The sequence below is a fragment of the Convolutriloba macropyga genome, chromosome 11 (genome assembly GCF_964194025.1).
Source record: "Convolutriloba macropyga chromosome 11, txConMacr16.3, whole genome shotgun sequence".
Lineage (NCBI taxonomy): Eukaryota > Metazoa > Xenacoelomorpha > Acoela > Convolutidae > Convolutriloba > Convolutriloba macropyga.
In genome coordinates, this window is record NC_134478.1 from 12,459,237 (window position 1) to 12,480,733 (window position 21,497).

The following is a 21,497-nucleotide window of genomic DNA, read 5'->3' on the forward strand; positions in this document are numbered from 1 at the left end:
GGCTACCTAGTTAGCGAAACAAAAATCTTTTGTTTGATTGATTGAAATACAACTGGAAATCCTATTTGTACTACCACAAAAAAGTCAGTCTATATCTTTTATTTGGAAGTTCCCGATTTGCGTTTCTGGCGCACAGCAAACACTGTTCACTGTTCTAAATTGTAATTGAAACAGTTTTACAGGATTGTTAACACATTTGTGATGCTTTTTGTTACTCATTCGACTTTTTTGTGCAAAGGTGCAGTTTTTGTGCTAATTTTAGAGGGCAACAAATGATAAAAACAAAAAGAGTGACCTGATACCTGATTCTTGACAAAAAACCACCACTAAGTAAAGTGCTTGATGATTAGAAAGTTCAATCAGCTGGAAAAACATGATTGTCAGTAGCATTGAACAGATCAAAAGTTTTCTACATAAAATTTCTTTTGATAGACCCAATTCTTCAGTATGTGTGTTTCGTTAGGTACCTTGACATCGCACAAAATGGTGTGAAAAACTTTTTTTACAGAAACTTATTTTGCGATGAGTACAAATTCCTTCTTCAACTAACGTATTTGGTTACATCAGATCAAATTGATCCACATTACCCCAAAAAAGCTAAAATCTGCAGCTTTTTTGTGCGGATGTCATGAATTCACATCTGTTTGTTTGGTACGTATATTAAGAAAAATTGTTTTCAAGGTGACCACAAATGTTGTTTGACGTGTTCAAAGGCTACCTAGTCGGCGAAAGAAAAATCTTTTGTTTGATTGATTGAAATACAACTGGAAATCCTATTTCTACTACCACAAAAAAAGTCAGTCTATATCTTTTATGTGCAAGTACCCCATTTGTGTTTCTGGCGCACAACAAACACTGTTCACTGTTCTAAATTGTAATTGAAACAGTTTTACAGGATTGTTAACACATTTGTGATGCCTTTTGTTACTCATTCGACTTTTTTGTGCAAAGGTGCAAATTTTGTGCTAATTTTAGAGGGCAACAAATGATAAAAACAAAAAGAGCGACCTGATACCTGATTCTTGACAAAAAACCACCACTAAGTAAAGTGCTTGATGATTAGAAAGTTCAATCAGCTGGAAAAACATGACTGTCAGTAGCATTGAGCAGATCAAAAGTTTACTACATAAAATTTCTTTTGATACACCAAATTCTTCAGTATGTGTGTTTCGTTAGGTACCTTAACATCGCACAAAATGGTACGAAAAACTTTTTTACAGAAACCTAGTTTGCGATGAGTACAAATTCCTACTTTAACTAACGTATTTGATTGCATCAGATCAAATTGATCCACATTAACCCAAAAAAGCAAAAATCTGCAGCTTTTTTGGGAGGATGTCATGAAGTCACATCTGTTTGTTTGGTAAGTATATTAAGAAAAAATGTTTTCAAGTTGACCAGAAATGTTGTTTGACGTGTTCATAGGCTACCTAGTTGGCGAAAGAAAAATCATTTGTTTGATTGATTGAAATACAACTGGAAATCCTATTTCTACTACCACAAAAAAAGTCAGTCTATATCTTTTATGTGGAAGTACCCCATTTGTGTTTCTGGCGCACAGCAAACACTGTTCACTGTTCTAAATTGTAATTGAAACAGTTTTACAGGATTGTTAACACATTTGTGATGCTTTTTGTTACTCATTCGACTTTTTTGTGCAAAGGTGCAATTTTTGTGCTAATTTTAGAGGGCAACAAATGATAAAAGCAAAAAGAGCGAACTGATACCTGTTTCATGACCACAAACCACCACTAAGTAAATTGCTTGATGATTAGGGAGTTCAATCAGCTGGAAAAACATGATTGTCAGTAGCATTGAACAGATCAAAAGATTTCTACATAAAATTTCTTTTGATAGACCCAATTCTTCAGTATGTGTGTTTCGTTAGGTACCTTGACTTCGCACAAAATGGTATGAAAAACTTTTTTACAGAAACCTATTTTGCGATGAGTACAAATTCCTTCTTCAACTAACGTATTTGATTGCATCAGATCAAATTGATCCACATTACCCCAAAAAAGCAAAAACCTGCAGCTTTTTGGTGAGGATGTCATGAAGTCACATCTGTTTGTTTGGTAAGTATATTAAGAAAAATTGTCTTCAAGGTGACCACAAACGTTGTTTGACGTGTTCTTAGGCTACCTAGTTAGCGAAACAAAAATCTTTTGTTTGATTGATTGAAATACAACTGGAAATCCTATTTGTACTACCACAAAAAAGTCAGTCTATATCTTTTATTTGGAAGTTCCCGATTTGCGTTTCGGGCGCACAGCAAACACTGCTCACTGTTTTAAATTGTAATTAAAACAGTTTTACGGGATTTTTAACACATTTGTGATGCTTTTTGTTACTCATTCGACTTTTTTGTGCAAAGGTGCAGTTTTTGTGCTAATTTTAGAGGGCAACAAATGATAAAAACAAAAAGAGTGACCTGATACCTGATTCATGACAAGAAACCACCACTAAGTAAAGTGCTTGAGGATTAGAAAGTCCAATCAGCTGGAAAAAACATGATTGTCAGTAGCATTGAACAGATCAAAAATTTTCTACAAAAAATTTCTTTTGATAGACCCAATTCTTCAGTATGTGTGTTTCGTTAGGTACCTTGACATCGCACAAAATGGTATGAAAAACTTTTTTACAGAAACCTAGTTTGCGATGAGTACAAATTCCTTCTTCAACTAACGTATTTGATTGCATCAGATCAAATTGATCCACATTACCCCAAAAAAGCAAAAATTTGCAGCTTTTTTGTGAGGATGTCATGAAGTCACATCTGTTTGTTTGGTAAGTATATTAAGAAAAGTTGTCTTCAAGGTGACCACAAACGTTGTTTGACGTAATCATAGGCTACCTAGTTAGCGAAACAAAAATCTTTTGTTTGATTGATTGAAATACAACTGGAAATCCTGTTTGTACAACCACAAAAAAAATCAGTCTATATCTTTTATTTGGAAGTTCCCCATTTGTGTTTCTGGCGCACAGCAAACACTGTTCACTGTTTTAAATTGTAATTAAAACAGTTTTACGGGATTGTTAACAGATTTGTGATGCCTTTTGTTACTCATTCGACTTTTTGTGCCAAGGTGCAGTTTTTGTGCTAATTTTAGAGGGCAACAAATGATAAAAACAAAAAGAGCGACCTGATACCTGATTCATGACAACAATACAGCACTAAGTAAAGAGTTTGATGATTAGAAAGTTCAATCAGCTGGAAAAACATGATTGTCAATAGCATTGAACAGATCAAAATATTTCTACATAAAATTTCTTTTGATAGACCCAATTCTTCAGTATGTGTGTTTCGTTAGGTACCTTGACATCGCACAAAATGGTATGAAAAACTTTTTTACAGAAACCTAGTTTGCGATGAGTACAAATTCCTTCTTCAACTAACGTATTTGATTGCATCAGATCAAATTGATCCACTTTACCCCAAAAAAGCAAAAATCTGCAGCTTTTTTGTGAGGATGTCATGAAGTCACATCTGTTTGTTTGGTAAGTATATTAAGAAAAATTGTCTTCAAGGTGACCACAAACGTTGTTTGACGTGTTCATAGGCTACCTAGTTGGCGAAACAAAAATCTTTTGTTTGATTTATTGAAATAAAACTGGAAACCTATTTGTACTACCCCAAAAAAAGTCGGTCTATATCTTTTATTTGGAAGTTCCCCATTTGTGTTTCTGGCGCACAGCAAACGATGTTCACTGTTTTAAATTGTAATTAAAACACTTTTACGGGATTGTTAACAAATTTGTGATGCTTTTTGTTACTCATTCGACTTTTTTATGCAAAGGTGCAGTTTTTGTGCTAATTTTAGAGGACAACAAATGATAAAAACAAATAGAGCGAACTGATACCTGATTCATGACAAGAAACCACCACTAAGTAAATTGCTTGATGATTAGGGAGTTCAATCAGCTGGAAAAACATGATTGTCAGTAGCATTGAACAGATCAAAAAATTTCTACATAAAATTTCTTTTGATAGACCCAATTCTTCAGTATGTGTGTTTCGTTAGGTACCTTGACTTCGCACAAAATGGTATGAAAAACTTTTTTACAGAAACCTATTTTGCGATGAGTACAAATTCCTTCTTCAACTAACGTATTTGATTGCATCAGATCAAATTGATCCACATTACCCCAAAAAAGCAAAAATCTGCAGCTTTTTTGTGAGGATGTCATGAAATCGCATCTGCTTGTTTGATAAGTATTTTAGGAAAGAATGTCTTTAAGGTGACCACAAATAACCGCGGATTTTTTAAATTGAGAGGCAGAAAAATTTTGAATGTTGGCCTTGCTGACAAACAGCAATACTTTTTATGTAGCTCATTTCGTGTTTTAAAGTTTTTTTGCGGTGAAACCTCTCTTTCTGTTGTGTTTTTCGATAGGGTGGAAAATACAGACTTTTTTGGGTGCGTTAACCAAAAAAAGATGAAACGCGTATCTGGTAAGGATCTTGCAAGTGTCTTACCAGATAACCGTTGCAATTTTGCGTCTTAGCAGATAACCGTTATTTGCAAGACTCTTACAAGATCTTAGCAGATAACCGTTTTTCGCAAGGATCTTGCAAGATCTTAGCAGATAACCGTCCCAGTTCGTCTAGGGCTTGTTGTACTTAGCTTTCTCTGAGTTAAGAGTCAATTTCTTTCCCTTTATCAGGCACTACGATGGATTAAACCTTTTTTAACATCATAATCAGATTCATACAAATTTATATCATCTTGCTGTTGCCATGTCAGCAGGTCGTTTAAGACAATCAGAAGTGCTTCCAGAACTGATCCTTGCTGAATACCTGTAAAATTTGTTAAATTTGGAATTTTGATGGGATCTTTTCAACAATTGCCCCCCCCCCCTTGGTACCTAGTAAAGAATTGCCACCCCTTTTGTGTTATACTTTACCACAATACCCCAAAAAAGCATCCACATTACCCCAAAAAAGCAAAAATCTGCAGCTTTTTTGTGAGGATGTCATGAAGTCACATCTGTTTGTTTGGTAAGTATATTAAGAAAAGTTGTCTTCAAGGTGACCACAAACGTTGTTTGACGTAATCATAGGCTACCTAGTTAGCGAAACAAAAATCTTTTGTTTGATTGATTGAAATACAACTGGAAATCCTGATTGTACTACCACAAAAAAAATCAGTCTATATCTTTTATTTGGAAGTTCCCCATTTGTGTTTCTGGCGCACAGCAAACACTGTTCACTGTTTTAAATTGTAATTAAAACAGTTTTACGGGATTGTTAACAGATTTGTGATGCCTTTTGTTACTCATTCGACTTTTTGTGCCAAGGTGCAGTTTTTGTGCTAATTTTAGAGGGCAACAAATGATAAAAACAAAAAGAGCGACCTGATACCTGATTCATGACAACAATACAGCACTAAGTAAAGAGTTTGATGATTAGAAAGTTCAATCAGCTGGAAAAACATGATTGTCAATAGCATTGAACAGATCAAAATATTTCTACATAAAATTTCTTTTGATAGACCCAATTCTTCAGTATGTGTGTTTCGTTAGGTACCTTAACATCGCACAAAATGGTACGAAAAACTTTTTTACAGAAACCTAGTTTGCGATGAGTACAAATTCCTACTTTAACTAACGTATTTGATTGCATCAGATCAAATTGATCCACATTAACCCAAAAAAGCAAAAATCTGCAGCTTTTTTGGGAGGATGTCATGAAGTCACATCTGTTTGTTTGGTAAGTATATTAAGAAAAAATGTTTTCAAGTTGACCAGAAATGTTGTTTGACGTGTTCATAGGCTACCTAGTTGGCGAAAGAAAAATCATTTGTTTGATTGATTGAAATACAACTGGAAATCCTATTTCTACTACCACAAAAAAAGTCAGTCTATATCTTTTATGTGGAAGTACCCCATTTGTGTTTCTGGCGCACAGCAAACACTGTTCACTGTTCTAAATTGTAATTGAAACAGTTTTACAGGATTGTTAACACATTTGTGATGCTTTTTGTTACTCATTCGACTTTTTTGTGCAAAGGTGCAATTTTTGTGCTAATTTTAGAGGGCAACAAATGATAAAAGCAAAAAGAGCGAACTGATACCTGTTTCATGACCACAAACCACCACTAAGTAAATTGCTTGATGATTAGAAAGTTCAATCAGCTGGAAAAACATGATTGTCAGCAGCATTGAACAGATCAAAAGATTTCTACATAAAATTTGTTTTGATAGACCCAATTCTTCAGTATTTGTGTTTCGTTAGGTACCCTGACATCGCACAAAATTGTATGAAAAACTTTTTTACAGAAACCTATTTTGCGATGAGTACAAATTCCTTCTTCAACTAACGTATTTGATTGCATCAGATCAAATTGATCCACATTACCCCAAAAAAGCAAAAACCTGCAGCTTTTTGGTGAGGATGTCATGAAGTCACATCTGTTTGTTTGGTAAGTATATTAAGAAAAATTGTCTTCAAGGTGACCACAAACGTTGTTTGACGTGTTCTTAGGCTACCTAGTTAGCGAAACAAAAATCTTTTGTTTGATTGATTGAAATACAACTGGAAATCCTATTTGTACTACCACAAAAAAGTCAGTCTATATCTTTTATTTGGAAGTTCCCGATTTGCGTTTCGGGCGCACAGCAAACACTGCTCACTGTTTTAAATTGTAATTAAAACAGTTTTACGGGATTTTTAACACATTTGTGATGCTTTTTGTTACTCATTCGACTTTTTTGTGCAAAGGTGCAGTTTTTGTGCTAATTTTAGAGGGCAACAAATGATAAAAACAAAAAGAGTGACCTGATACCTAATTCATGACAAGAAACCACCACTAAGTAAAGTGCTTGAGGATTAGAAAGTCCAATCAGCTGGAAAAAACATGATTGTCAGTAGCATTGAACAGATCAAAAATTTTCTACAAAAAATTTCTTTTGATAGACCCAATTCTTCAGTATGTGTGTTTCGTTAGGTACCTTGACATCGCACAAAATGGTATGAAAAACTTTTTTACAGAAACCTAGTTTGCGATGAGTACAAATTCCTTCTTCAACTAACGTATTTGATTGCATCAGATCAAATTGATCCACTTTACCCCAAAAAAGCAAAAATCTGCAGCTTTTTTGTGAGGATGTCATGAAGTCACATCTGTTTGTTTGGTAAGTATATTAAGAAAAATTGTCTTCAAGGTGACCACAAACGTTGTTTGACGTGTTCATAGGCTACCTAGTTGGCGAAACAAAAATCTTTTGTTTGATTTATTGAAATAAAACTGGAAACCTATTTGTACTACCCCAAAAAATTCGGTCTATATCTTTTATTTGGAAGTTCCCCATTTGTGTTTCTGGCGCACAGCAAACGATGTTCACTGTTTTAAATTGTAATTAAAACAGTTTTACGGGATTGTTAACAAATTTGTGATGCTTTTTGTTACTCATTCGACTTTTTTATGCAAAGGTGCAGTTTTTGTGCTAATTTTAGAGGACAACAAATGATAAAAACAAATAGAGCGAACTGATACCTGATTCATGACAAGAAACCACCACTAAGTAAATTGCTTGATGATTAGGGAGTTCAATCAGCTGGAAAAACATGATTGTCAGTAGCATTGAACAGATCAAAAGATTTCTACATAAAATTTCTTTTGATAGACCCAATTCTTCAGTATGTGTGTTTCGTTAGGTACCTTGACTTCGCACAAAATGGTATGAAAAACTTTTTTACAGAAACCTATTTTGCGATGAGTACAAATTCCTTCTTCAACTAACGTATTTGATTGCATCAGATCAAATTGATCCACATTACCCCAAAAAAGCAAAAATCTGCAGCTTTTTTGTGAGGATGTCATGAAATCGCATCTGCTTGTTTGATAAGTATTTTAGGAAAGAATGTCTTTAAGGTGACCACAAATAACCGCGGATTTTTTAAATTGAGAGGCAGAAAAATTTTGAATGTTGGCCTTGCTGACAAACAGCAATACTTTTTATGTAGCTCATTTCGTGTTTTAAAGTTTTTTTGCGGTGAAACCTCTCTTTCTGTTGTGTTTTTCGATAGGGTGGAAAATACAGACTTTTTTGGGTGCGTTAACCAAAAAAAGATGAAACGCGTATCTGGTAAGGATCTTGCAAGTGTCTTACCAGATAACCGTTGCAATTTTGCGTCTTAGCAGATAACCGTTATTTGCAAGACTCTTACAAGATCTTAGCAGATAACCGTTTTTCGCAAGGATCTTGCAAGATCTTAGCAGATAACCGTCCCAGTTCGTCTAGGGCTTGTTGTACTTAGCTTTCTCTGAGTTAAGAGTCAATTTCTTTCCCTTTATCAGGCACTACGATGGATTAAACCTTTTTTAACATCATAATCAGATTCATACAAATTTATATCATCTTGCTGTTGCCATGTCAGCAGGTCGTTTAAGACAATCAGAAGTGCTTCCAGAACTGATCCTTGCTGAATACCTGTAAAATTTGTTAAATTTGGAATTTTGATGGGATCTTTTCAACAATTGCCCCCCCCCCTTGGTACCTAGTAAAGAATTGCCACCCCTTTTGTGTTATACTTTACCACAATACTACCTGGCCTACAGTTTAGATAGCCGATTATCAGTTCAAGCTCAATTGCGGACCGCTGTTCACAGCCATGCCTCTCATGCGCTGTGGGATGTAATTCGGAAATCGCGGGTCGGTTATCGCGGCTAAGCCGCGACGCGCGCGAAGCGCGCCCAACGACCCGCGAGTCGGAAATTCTTTTCGCTTTGTATTCCAATTCGGCTAATTGCCCTAGCATGGCGCATTTTATTCTATCCAGTTTAACACAGTATGAGCATACACGGAATGTTTAGTCGTCTCTGCTTGGTTATTAAATCGCTCGATTAAATTCTATTCAAGAATAGAGCCCCTTTTTGCAAAAGGGGGGATTTGTTGAAAAGATTACTTTGATGTAGCCAGTTTAAACAAAATGAAAGCATAGTGCTACAAGTAAAATATTAGATGTTCTTGTACATCATGTACTTAATCCGTTTTTTTTAAAAATGATGATATACAGTATCGGAAATTCCTCAAAACAGTTGAAAATGAAACGTGCTTCTGAAATCAGTTATGCGATGAGAATTTTTAAATTTTTGATTTTTTTTCGCTTTTCTGTATGACTAAAGAGTACTTTGCGGGACAAAATTAGGCTTACCTCTTACAGATATTGTTTTAGACATACGAACTGATAGTACGCATATACTAATAGTAAAAATGACGTTGGCCGCCGTATCGGCCGACTGGGCGTTTAGCTGACAAAGAAAAATTGAGAAATTTAACCGACAATTTAAGTAAATTGAGCAATAAAATATATTCTAAAGCTCTGATTGGCCAATTTAATACACTTTTTCGTAAGCGGACAAATATACCGCAATTTTCTCATCAACTAGTGTAACGAAGGCCTATCTATGGTCTGACTGTATTTTACCGCATCTGGCCATGCCTCGCGGGCCATGGTCATACCTCAGAGGCCCGTGGGACTTGATATGAATCTATCACAACCGAACTACTGATTTATGGACCAATTATGGACTTTTATTACCAATTATGATAAAACTGTCGGATAAATTTCTCATTTTTCCTTGTCGGCTAAACTCTCTGTCGGCCAATTTTCCTAGCTTCAAAATTGACAGTTTTAACTTCTAGTTCGCGTCGGAAAAATTACCATCTTAATGTTGCATTGAGTAAATTTTATCAACCTTCAAGGCAATTTAGGCCATTTAGGTTTTGTTTAAACCGCCTGCCGGTTATCGAAAATTATAAATAAGTAATGGTTAATTAAGGCGCATGTGACTTGATATGAAACCAAAAAGGTTATCTCGACCATAAAATACTTTAGTTTTTGACATTTTTCATGAACTTGATTATTAACTTTAACTTTGTGGCGCAGTTAAAGCTTTCGGTTATTTGATCTTTAGGTTATCTGATATCAGATTTATTGCAAGTTAATATACATGTTTTAGGATAGACTGACTGAGAGCACTCACGTGTACGGTCGACTAACTTACCAAGAAGAACTCTTACGTCATCCAGAACAATTCATCTGCGCATTAGGTTAGACCCTCAACTTAGATATGACGTAAATTCCTGGCTTTTGCCCTGATTGGATTTCGAGCCGGCAAAAAAATAGACTGATAAAAGAAAACCGAATCTCAATTCTTCTTTATAGCTGCGAAGCTGCAAGCTGAGTGGAGCTATATTGCGGTGCTCCTGGTTTTTACGACTCGAAGAGGAGTATTGTTTTTCTTGATATTTTTTTTACCGGAAGTACTATTCGTTGAGGCGGCGTTTTCACCTAAGAGCAAAATCGAGTAAAATTGCCATCTGACCTATTTTTTTCTGAACTAGACAAGTTTTTGATCATGCGCTGCGTTCAGTCATGGACTTTTTGACCTTATATAATCCGTTTTTTGACAGAATGGCGCATATTGACAAACATTTTAAGCCGTTTTTTGTCCAATTGGTCCGGTTTTTTACACTTGTAATTCCTTTTTGTAGAAATATATTTTTTTCGATGCTGCTTTAGTGCGTACAGCTCTGAATTTGATGTTTTTGCATTAGACAGCGTTTTTGCATGTCTAATAAAACGTTTCAAGTTCGTTCAAAATGGGCACAAAATTCTCATTTTTTAAAAAGTTTTTGGGCCAATTTTCATTAATTGTTTTCGTTTCGGATCATAACGTGGACTTGATTTCAAAAACAATGCATAGAGCAGCTTCTCTTTTATAGTTCATGCACTGATTGCCTCTTTAAAACGTTTTTTTTTTGTTCTTAAAATTGTACACATGTTTTGTTTTTTTTTCAAATTTTGGTTGGTGTGCTCCATCAAGAATTTTCAGATTGATGTTGTTGATAGTTAAATATTTTTTGGCATGTCTTGGAACTTAGTTTCTTAGGGTATTCAAAAGTATAATTTTCTAAATTTGTTGACATTTTTTGCAAAAAAATTAATGTTTCTAATCTTTTGAACTATTTTTTTCCTTTTTTAATCGATACGGGATTAATCGATAATGGCTTTTTTGTAAAGCCTCGATTCCCTAAAATGTATTTGCTTTTCTGCTTCAACTTTTTCCAATTTACTTTTTAACTTTCAGAATTCAAAGTTATTCTTTTGTTCCTTTGTCTTTTACAATGTCTGCATATTCTTCACATTTTAGTATACATCATTCAAACATTATCCTACCTTTATTTTAGCTGCTTTTTGTTTGCAATCGATTTCATTTACTATAATGCAGCTGAGAAAATGCTGAATTTCCTTCAGTTCCAAAGTTTTAATTGATTTTGACCTTCTGCGAAAATTGTTGGTGACTTCGTTTTGTTTTTCAATAAATTCTCTGCCTTTGAACACTATTCTGTTTCTTTGATCCTGGTGGATAATTTAATTGTGCAATGATTTGAACTCATTTTTGTCAATGATGTCTACAGCAAAATAAAAGTATGTCCTTTTTGTGTCAATACCAGTGCTGCAGTGGATCCAAAACAAAAAAAATGGTGTTTGCAGGTCCTTATAGTAAATATTCCTTTTTTGAAAAATTTTTGAACATAGTTTTGTATCTACGAATACTATTTGCTTTATGCTTTATCAATGGTCGCTCTCTTGATTGGTGAACGCTATCTTTATGAGAATGAACCCATGGGCTGTTTTTTGATAGTTTTTAGCCATGTAGCTTATTGAGCCTATCGGTTTTTGACCATCCTAAGAGTTAAGCTTTTCAGCTATAACAATTGGTTTTGATATAAAACTTTGCAGTATCAAGATTTAGTGGAGCTTTCTGTCATAATGTTTGACTTTTTAAGTTGTTTGGTTTTTCATTTTTTTTACTGACCATGAATGATACCGGACACGGGTGAGGTTACTGGGAAAAATCGGGATTTGTTTAACCACATTCAAACCACAGCGGTTTGATACGTAAGCCAGAATACTGAAGTCACGTGTGCCGGAGTCACGTGTTCTTTATTGAGACACAGTCATTACAAGTTTTAAATTATATCCATGTCCCCAGATGAACTGCAGCGGTTATATTGTAAGATCTTGCAAGACTCTTGCAAATAACGTTTATCTTGCAAGATCTTGCAAGATAACTGTATTAAAAACTTAGCAGTTTTAAACTTGAAGACATTCAGAGACGTTACGTATATACTAAAATCTGACATTCCAAAATCTAACATTTCGTGAACTGGCTATTTAGGGTTTTCACGAACGTGTTTCATGTAAATTTTCTTTCCTTTAAAAACAATGGAAAGGTTATTGGCTGAATTGCAACAGTTTTGTTCACAATAAGCGTATAATTTTGTGAACTGTTTGTTTTGACCACCGTGAACACTATTTTTGTTATGGCATATTTGAATACTAATTTTACATTTTTAAGAGTATCCCAGTGCCCATATAAAATGTAGATAATTATTATACTGTATTATATAAAGGTGTAAAAGTAAAATTTAGTCAAATTCTACTAAAGGGGTTTGGATTTAGATGAAACAATTTTAACTTTTTGAGTGATTTGAGAATAAGCAAACTATGCTTTAATGAACTGGAAACTAGACTCTAATATGATAATCGAAACTTCTGTTTTTTGCATCTGATCCAGCGAGTATTTTTTCGGTGTGTATTTTTTTCACCCTTCGACCACTTTTGTTGTAAAAACCCATCTTTTGTGGTAGACTTCGGTTCCATTTAGAAAGCCTGCACGTTCCTTTCCAGGGCGCCACCAGCTTTCTTCCGTTAATTCCAGTAACGTTCGTAATTGTCGACTCAATTTTGTCCATGGTCCACGGGTCCAGAAATTGATGCCGGCCCAAAACCCAGACGTTGGATTCGTACGTGTACCCCCAGAACTTGACCTTTTCCCGACACGAAAACAAAATGATATAGCTGCCTTTTTGATAGCCGATAACTCTAGATTCGAAGACTTCGTAGCCTCGTTTCTGTTCGAAAAGAAGAGTTAGAACTTGCCCGTTGTAATAGTGCTCTGTAATTAGCCCAAATTGAGATTGGTCTCCGAAGAAATAATGATAGGACATTAGGGCAAATTGGTATTTCTCTCCTGAAAAAAAAAACATTTTCTCTGATTTTACCCAGGTTGAGGTGCCAGACGCAAGCCACATCTGATCAGACCCTTCGGGTCGCACATTGAGGGTATAGCGCGACCCAACATACCGGGTCTGGAAAAGTGTTATGGTAAAGACCAGTTAGTTGTCTCCTGAGGTCTAGGAATAATCTTGCACAAAGCCGATTTATTGCATTACTAATATTTATTTTGCAAGAAAATGCAGGTTGAAAGTCCACCTTGCTAGATCTAGCGAGACGGAGAGTTACCTTGCAGACTCTTGCAAAGACTGCTCATCGAGCTTTGCTCTGATTGGTTACTGTTGACACATCACCAATCAGTCAATTCAAGAACGAATTTTCCGAACGAGCTGAAGCTGTTTAGATAGTTAAAATAGTACAGCAAAATTTTTTTCAAAATTTATTCAGATTGTAAACTTTGACACTGTTAATCTTTATTCAGACGCAAAATATGAGCTCCACAAAACACTTTCGAATCGTTTAAACAAGTTATCAACTGCCCTTCTGATTTTTTAAATGCTCCCGAACAAAGCAATTACTATAAACGTCTTGGCCATTGTTATTCAAATTTTCGCTTGACCATTTTGCGCTATTGTTCTAGAACATTCTGTGAATTCTCAGGTGACTTTTTGCCAATTCAATTTTTTTTATTTTGAGTGATTTCAATTGCTCTCATTCAGAAGCAAAGATTTTTGCTAACATAAAAGTGGTTGCTAGCGTTTCAGTATCAAAGCCGTGCTAGCGTAGTGGTTATGATCTCTGACATCAATCCTCGGGGTCGCGAATCCTATGAGGTTCGACTTGTGCACTAAAAAATTCTAAGCTACGCACCTAAATTAAATGATCCCCCGCCTGCTTTTTGAGAGCAATTAGTTAGTCAGTTTGTTTTCTTTTTAAAAAGTCTTGAATCGATTCTTGATGAGATTTTTGTTATATTTTCAAAACTAGTTCGAACTGAAAAAATTAGCTTTTGTCTGTTGTCTCGTACCGCAATACTGATGTTATATCTCTTCTTGCGTTTGTTGTTGAAGAGTTGAAAAGCTAAAATACAATCTAAAATATAAGCAGTTACTTCAACTCTAAGAGGTTCCAGCCGAATTTTTTATCAGTGTTTTCGTTTTTGGCGTTAAACTCGTTTGTTTTTGTTTAAGTCAGCACCAATCACCTAAAACCAAACATTGTTTTCGGTAATACTGAAACAATAATACGTTGAGAATCGATTTATTTCAACAGCAGTTTCCGAAATCAATTGAAATCATATTTTTAGTCTTTTCAAAATATAAATATTTCGCCAGATGAAAATGCTCTTGGCATTTACCAGAATCGTTTTGATTCAAATGAATTGTTTCTAGCCCACATCTTTACCCATTTGAGGCTCCCGTCTGTATTTTTTGTGACAGACAATAAAATTTGAGAACTAAGACCAAAAAGCCATCATATCTTGCCTAACGTACCACCACTGCCCGAAGGAAATTGCAAAATTTATGTAATACATCCCGGGTCGAGGCCGAATGGTTATCTTGTAAGAACTTGCAAGTTTCTGGCAGAAACTTACAAGGCGATGCATCGCCTTGCAAGTTTTTCTTCCAAAAACTTGCAAGTTCTTACAAGTTAACCCTTCGACTTACAAGTTACTTACAAGTTAACCATTCGCACACACACACTCCCACACACACACACACACCACGCACGCACACACACGCGCGCACACACACATACACGCTCTATCTCTCACACACACGCACATACACACATACACACACGCACACACACACACACACACACACACACACACACACACACACACACACACACGCCCGAAACCGTAAATAAAATGTTGCAAGACATGAATGTAAATGGATGTTTGAAAAAAATCGAATATGGAAAAGTGTGAATAAATTATAAAAAAAAGTATAAAAATGAAGAGCCACTAAATTATTTTATTATTATTAATATTACTAAAGTATTATTAAATACTGACATATGAATTTGAAAATTCAATCAAAGTCAATATTTTGGGAACATTTTTGAGAACGCGATGAAGCTAATTGCGATCTACAGTTTTTTAATGGAATTGCAAAAGGAACTCTCTTGAATTGATAAATTTCAAAAAATAACCATTTTGTCTACTTAGGTCGAATTTTATTATGTTATCCAAACTGAGCAACTAACTCCCACGCGCTTTCTACGGTAAATGACTGAATTTTATATTGAATTAACCAATAAGAGTTGTGCTCGACCGGAACGAACTTGCAAGAAACTTACAAGTTAGCCATTCGCCTTGCAAGTTCTTACAAGTTAACCATTCTACTTACAAGTTCTTACAAGTTAACCGTTCGACTTGCAAGTTCTTACAAGTTAACCCTCTTTTGCAAGAAACTTGCAAAATCTTACAAGTTAACCATCTTTTGCAAGAAACTTGCAAGTTCTTACAAGTTAACCATTCGGTCTCGACCCGGGATGTCTTTGTTTTCAATTCTGCAGAGCGGCCTCTGTTGTGAAAATTGAAAAAAGAATGGTCAAAAGATCTAACAAAAGAATTTTGCACAAATAGTGGTTTTGTGAGTGTGTTCATAAACAAATGTTTATTTGGTAACATTCTGCCAAAATTTCCCGATTGCCTGGTAGTACCGTGTACACTTTTCTTGAAGCTGTCGTTCCCGGTGTGAAAGCTAATGGTTGAAAGATCTAATCAAACAATCTTGCAAAACTGTGTTTTTATCTGAATGTTAAGAAACAACTATTTCTCTGGTAGAATTCAGTCAAAGTTCCCGGGCTGTCCCTGGCTGTACTCTGTTGATTCTTTTATGCTTGATTGCACCTGAGTACTTTGACAATCCTGAGAGGTTGGGTATTTTTTACTAAATGTTTTGTTAAAGAACAAATAAAAAGCAGAATTGGGGATCTAAATAGATAAGCGTCCCCCCCCTCATTTCCTTACCCTTTCAAAGGGTTATTGATCTCGACTAAAGTCACGGTGTCCACTGTAACTGGTCGCTAAAGATTGATTATTACATCCTGTGTATGCAAATAAAGGTACCAAAATTGGAGTAAATTACAATCAATTCTGTTTTACGTACTTTGAATTGTTTGTTTTCTCTTATCAATTTCTGATATCATTTCACCCCTTGCTCCGCAACACGGATCTGATTTCATTTAAAACGGCCTAACAGTGTGAGAGAAACTGCAAAAACAAATGAACGAGTATACATACTGGTTATTTTACAATGTCTTTGTCTTTTTTGTCGCAAAAATCGTGTCTTTGTCGCAAAGAGAGGAAATAAACAGCCCAAGGAAGTACTTCCCACTGAAATAACCGCCGACGGAAATAAACCTCCACTTGAATGTTTGAAAGCTGCGCATAAAACGCATTTGGTCATGCCTCGCTGGCCATTGCCATGCCTTAACGGCCCGCGGGATTTGATATGAAAATACCAGAATCAAAAAATTGTTACCACCGAAATTCAGTTTTAAAGTGTTTTATCCATGGGTGCATATTAACTTGAGATTTATTGTTCCGACCCCACTTGTGGGGGGGGGGGGGGAACTATGTACTCAAATGGGTTTTTTCTTGTTCAGACAATTTTGACCGACCGTTATATTCATCGCAGAGAAATGCGAGTTGTATCATTATAAAAACTGGTCCAGTGTAGAATATGGAATTGAAAAAATTTTTTTATTTTCTTTTTTTTTCGAGGATTAAAATTTTGTATGAACACGGGATATTTGTTCACTTTTAGTGTAATTTTTCTTCAAATTAAGATATAATCTACTAAAATAGTAATTCAAAATTAAATTTGACCCCATAATGAAGCAATTTTGTGTTCCTATTAGACTAAAGGCGAAGAAAAGACTAATTTTGGTCTCATAGGGAAGTTCACTATCAAAAAAAATTCGAATTCTATTTGAGAGCTCTTTTTTATAAATCTTTTCTTAATATTTTTTTTGCTTTTTTATGTCATCTAGAGACAAATCACTTTTCATATTGAGGTTCCGTTAATGACAAATTCTTTTTTACAGCCTAATGAAGCCCAATGATCAAAAAACATCGTTTTCAAGGAATTGCTCATGTTTTTTGGCCTCGACTTTGGGTTTTCGTAATTTTAAATAAAATTTTGAATTTCTTTTTGAGGTTTTACTAAATTTTTGGAGTCCTATGTTAAGGACTCATTGACTCACATTGCTATATTTTTCCTAATGAGCATTAACTGAACATATCTAGTGCTTTGAGTGGAGAGCTAATGGCTGTTAAGACTTTGAAACTATTTATTCGAAATTTTTTTTGAACAATTACCAATCTTAAACTTATTATCGTGAACTGTAACTCAGTCTCAGTGATGACAGCAACCTCCTCTTTCCTACTGTGACCAAATTTAATCTTGCCGTCTTGTGTTTTTACTTTTGGTTACATGACTTAAATGACACAAGGTTTTAAAAAATTTTGTTAAATTTTTCTTGATATTTTCGTATTTTTGGTTACCTTCGAAATCTTATCAAATTATCCAAATACTGATAGCTCCCATTGGCTTAAAGAAGTCAGTCAGCGGATCACATACAAAGTTTCAAGAAAAAACTTATGGCTTAAATGGCTGTGACTTTTTCTTCTCGCACTTTTCTACTGAATTTTTGGTTTTTGCTTGTTTTTTTTTGTTGTTTTCATAGTAATAAGACTTATTGTGATGTATTATTGAATACATGCATGCTATCGGAGCATATTTGAGCGTGTTAATTGAATTCTGTTCAATGCTTTTGATTTTAATGGCTGTTAAATGTTTAGAGATAATTTTTCGGAAAAATTTTTTGAACAAAAAACAATCTTAATTGTTTTCTTGATTTATTGGTCAGTCTCAGTATTGACAGGACCCACTTCTTTTCTACTGCTACTAAAATAATCTGATTAGCGGTTTTATATTCTAACTATTAATTATATGACGTCAATGACAAAAGATCTCATTTTTTTTTTTTTTTAATTTTTGAATATTATCATATCATTGGTTACTTTTGAACTCTTATCACATTATTCAAATATTATACACAATATCCAAACATTATTCTAATCCTATTGGCTTCGAGAAGACGTTCAGTGGATCATTGATAAAGTTTTCAGAGAAAAGCAATTGGTTTAATTGGCTTCAACATTTTCTTCTCACAATTTTGTACTGAATGTTGTTTTCATGGTCATAAGACGTATTGTGATGTCTTATTGGTTATCTGTGCATGACCAAGGTTTTTTTCCACATCTTTTTATAACTGAGCATGGTTATTGACCTCAGTTGAAAGCTTTGATTTTAATGGCTGTTAAGAATTTAAAAATAATTTTTCGAAATTTTTTTTTAACTTTAACCAATCCTAACTTTTTTGTAATATCTTAATCAGGATCCCTTTCCTTTTTACTGCAGCCAAAATAATCTGTTTAGCGGTTTCATCTTCTACCTATTAGTTCAATGCAACGAGTTTTCATATATAGTTTTAAATTTTCGTGTATTTTATCATATTTTTGGATCCTTTTGAAATAGTGTCACATTGTCCTATTACTTATGGTTCCTATTGGTTTAGGGAAGACGTTCAACGGAACATAGATAAAATTTTCAGAGACGAGTTGATGATTTAAATTGCTTCGACATTTACTTCTGTGTTTTTTCTACTGAATTTTTGTTTTTTGCCTGTCCTTTTTGTTATTTCCATAGTCAATAAATTGTTGTAAGGTTCTATTGATGAAATATGAATGACAAACAAAAATTGTTATCCCATCGAAGCGTAATTTAACGTATTAAATGACTTACGTTGAAATGATTTTATTGTCGTTTATACTACGAGTTTTCAAAAAAAAACGTGGTTCTAATGTATTTGTTCAAATTTGTTGATTTTTTGAAGTTGTGTTGATAAAAAAAGAGGAATCCCATTGCTGTAAAAAATAAACTGAAAAAATAAAACTTTTTATTGAAAAGTTCATTTATCAATGGATAATTCTTTGAGATACAAGAAATTGGATGGGACCTCTCATTGATGAGAATAAGTTACAATTTGACGGAAAAAAAAACAACAAAAACTGAAAAATTTGAAGAATATTTGAAGAGGTATATCATGAAATTCAAGACTATTCGCTATGAACTGACTGTTTTGGGTAACATCATTCATTCAATATTCATTTACAAGTTTATGAGACTTTTAAGCAGCCCCTACAGAGCTAGCTAAAAAACAAAAACAGGCAAAATCAGGAAACTCAAAAAAAAATGAGCGAGAAAAGTGTCGAAGGCATTAACTTCGACACTTTTCTCGCTAATTTTTCGAGTTTGCTGTTTTTGCCTGTTTTTGTTCTTTAGGCAGTTCTAAAGAGGCTGCGTAAAAGTATCAAAAACTTGTAATAGAATATCGAATGAATTATGTTACCCAAAATAGTCAGTTCAAAGCGAGTGGTCTCGAAGTTCATGATAAACCTTTTCAAATATTCTTCAAATTTTTCAGTTTTTGTTGTTTTTTTTTCGAAACGTCCAATTGTAAACTATTCTCATCAATGAGATGTCCCATTCAATTTCTTTTGTCTCAAAAAAACTATCTACGGATAATGTTTGTCGCTGATGTTTTGTTTGATGGTCAATTGCTCACGTTTTTCGGTTTGTCAATTTTTGTGTTTCTTCTTCTCTTACTTCAGAAAAATCGCGTAATAACAGGTTCTAATTGTTTTCAAGTATCGCCCAAGTAAACTTATTTAATTTCTCAGTATAAATCGTTCAGTTGAATTAGCCGAAATAAAAGTTGAATTAAAAAAACATAATATTCAGATAATAGCTAATGATTTTAATGGTAGCAAAAGTTTGTGTTTTCGCAAATAGTTTTTTTTTTTTTTAGTTTTGTTTAGCTCGTTTATTTGGCTTAGTCTAATCAAAGACAGATCCTTTTGGTTTTGTAGGGCTTTTATAGTATTTTATCAAAGATTTTTTAGTTAAAATCTAATGATTTTTAAGACTTTTGAAGTTTCTTGGTTTAAAAAATGTTGATTAATTTTTGAATTTCGCCTCATTGTTCGTTCTCTTTGTCAACTTGTGTCATTAAAAAAAATTCCATCTGCTGTATAGTTAGGCAAAAGTAAATTTGAGCAGTTAAGGTTTTACCTGACTGCTTTTTGACGTTGTTACTAGGTGCTTTTAATTTAGATATTCAGCTTTTGCCGTGAAATTTTTGATTTTGCTAATTTTGTTGTTTGTTTGTTTTTGTCTCGTAGTTTTTATTACTTTCAGATGTCGTTGGCGCTGTAATGAGGCATGGCATTATGTATTTCAATTAGTAGACAGGTTGTGTAACGATTTTTTTAAACTGAAAAATCTATCTTTGTTATCCTTTTATTTGGTTGACAATTAAGTCAAAAATGTAGATGAGCTTGGGTCGCAACATCATGTGCGAACGCACATTAACAAGCATCCTTGCTTCCTGTTTGTTTAAGACTAAGTCTTTTTCCTAGACCCCGTAAAAAGTAGTGCAGAACTTTTTAAAGGCAGGAACGCATACTAAATAAAGTTAAAGTCGATTCACCGTTAAAAATAGTTAAAATTGCATTTACTGTTAAGGTTAATGTGCATTTCTTTAACTCACCTTAGCTTCAGTTAACTTAACTTCACCTTTACCTTAAAAAGTTAAGACCTCACTGCCTTAACTTTACCCTAACTTGCTTAAGAAATACGTTAACTTTTAACCCTAACGGTTGATGCAAAATACATACGAAAAAATGAACAGTTACAGTAAATTTACTCTAAAATTACCCTAAAATAGAAACGTTCTAACAAACGAAAAAAGTCGAAACATTGGTATCAAAACGCACAATAGGATTTAAATGAACGCTGAAAAATACTGAATAGAGCTGCGAAAAAAAGAGAACAAAAATTGATGAACTTTGAATATCAACAAAACCTTTTGGCGTTTGAATAGAAGTTATGTCCCACATTCCACATCTCTCGTTTTTCTCTCTTTTCACCTTACTCCTCGCTACTTCATACCACCTTCCAGTTATATCACGCGGGTGGATATCAAATGTATTATACCCAAAAATATTCGGACAGTCCTTGCGGCCGAATGTTTCACTTAGCAGAAATGAGCCGACGAAAAATAAAAGTGATATTTGTTGTAAACACAGAAACGGATTCATTATTGCATTAATATGTATCGTTGATTCCTTGTTTGATCTCGGTCAATGTTGCAGAATTTGTTTGCTTGTTTTCAAAACAAATATTAAACTTTGTTCGTATAGTTTGGTTGTGTTTGACCGTTCGGGTGATATTTAATTTTATATCAATTGTTTTGAATAGGCGTTAGTGTAAAAAATAAGAGCGTCAAATGTAAATTCGGAATAAATACAAATAGAACAACTAGGAGTCAAAGAGATTTAAGTTCGTTCTAATTTCAACTTCGAGAGGTTATTGTTTTTCAGTGTATC

General features: G+C 34.2%; 2 protein-coding genes across 2 annotated transcripts in view; one reads left to right on the plus strand and one right to left on the minus strand.

Annotated features, from left to right (window-relative positions):
• Positions 1-21,497, minus strand: part of LOC142349540 (endoplasmic reticulum resident protein 44-like) — a 558,035-nt gene that overhangs the window by 322,962 nt on the left and 213,576 nt on the right. The window lies entirely within an intron of this gene.
• The window catches only part of LOC142349043 (uncharacterized), a 116,000-nt gene that overhangs the window by 90,952 nt on the left and 3,551 nt on the right, over positions 1-21,497 (plus strand). The window contains exon 16 of the mRNA XM_075400455.1: positions 9,966-10,056. Coding sequence (XP_075256570.1) covers positions 9,966-10,056 — 91 coding nt within the window. The remainder of the gene's footprint in view (positions 1-9,965; positions 10,057-21,497) is intronic.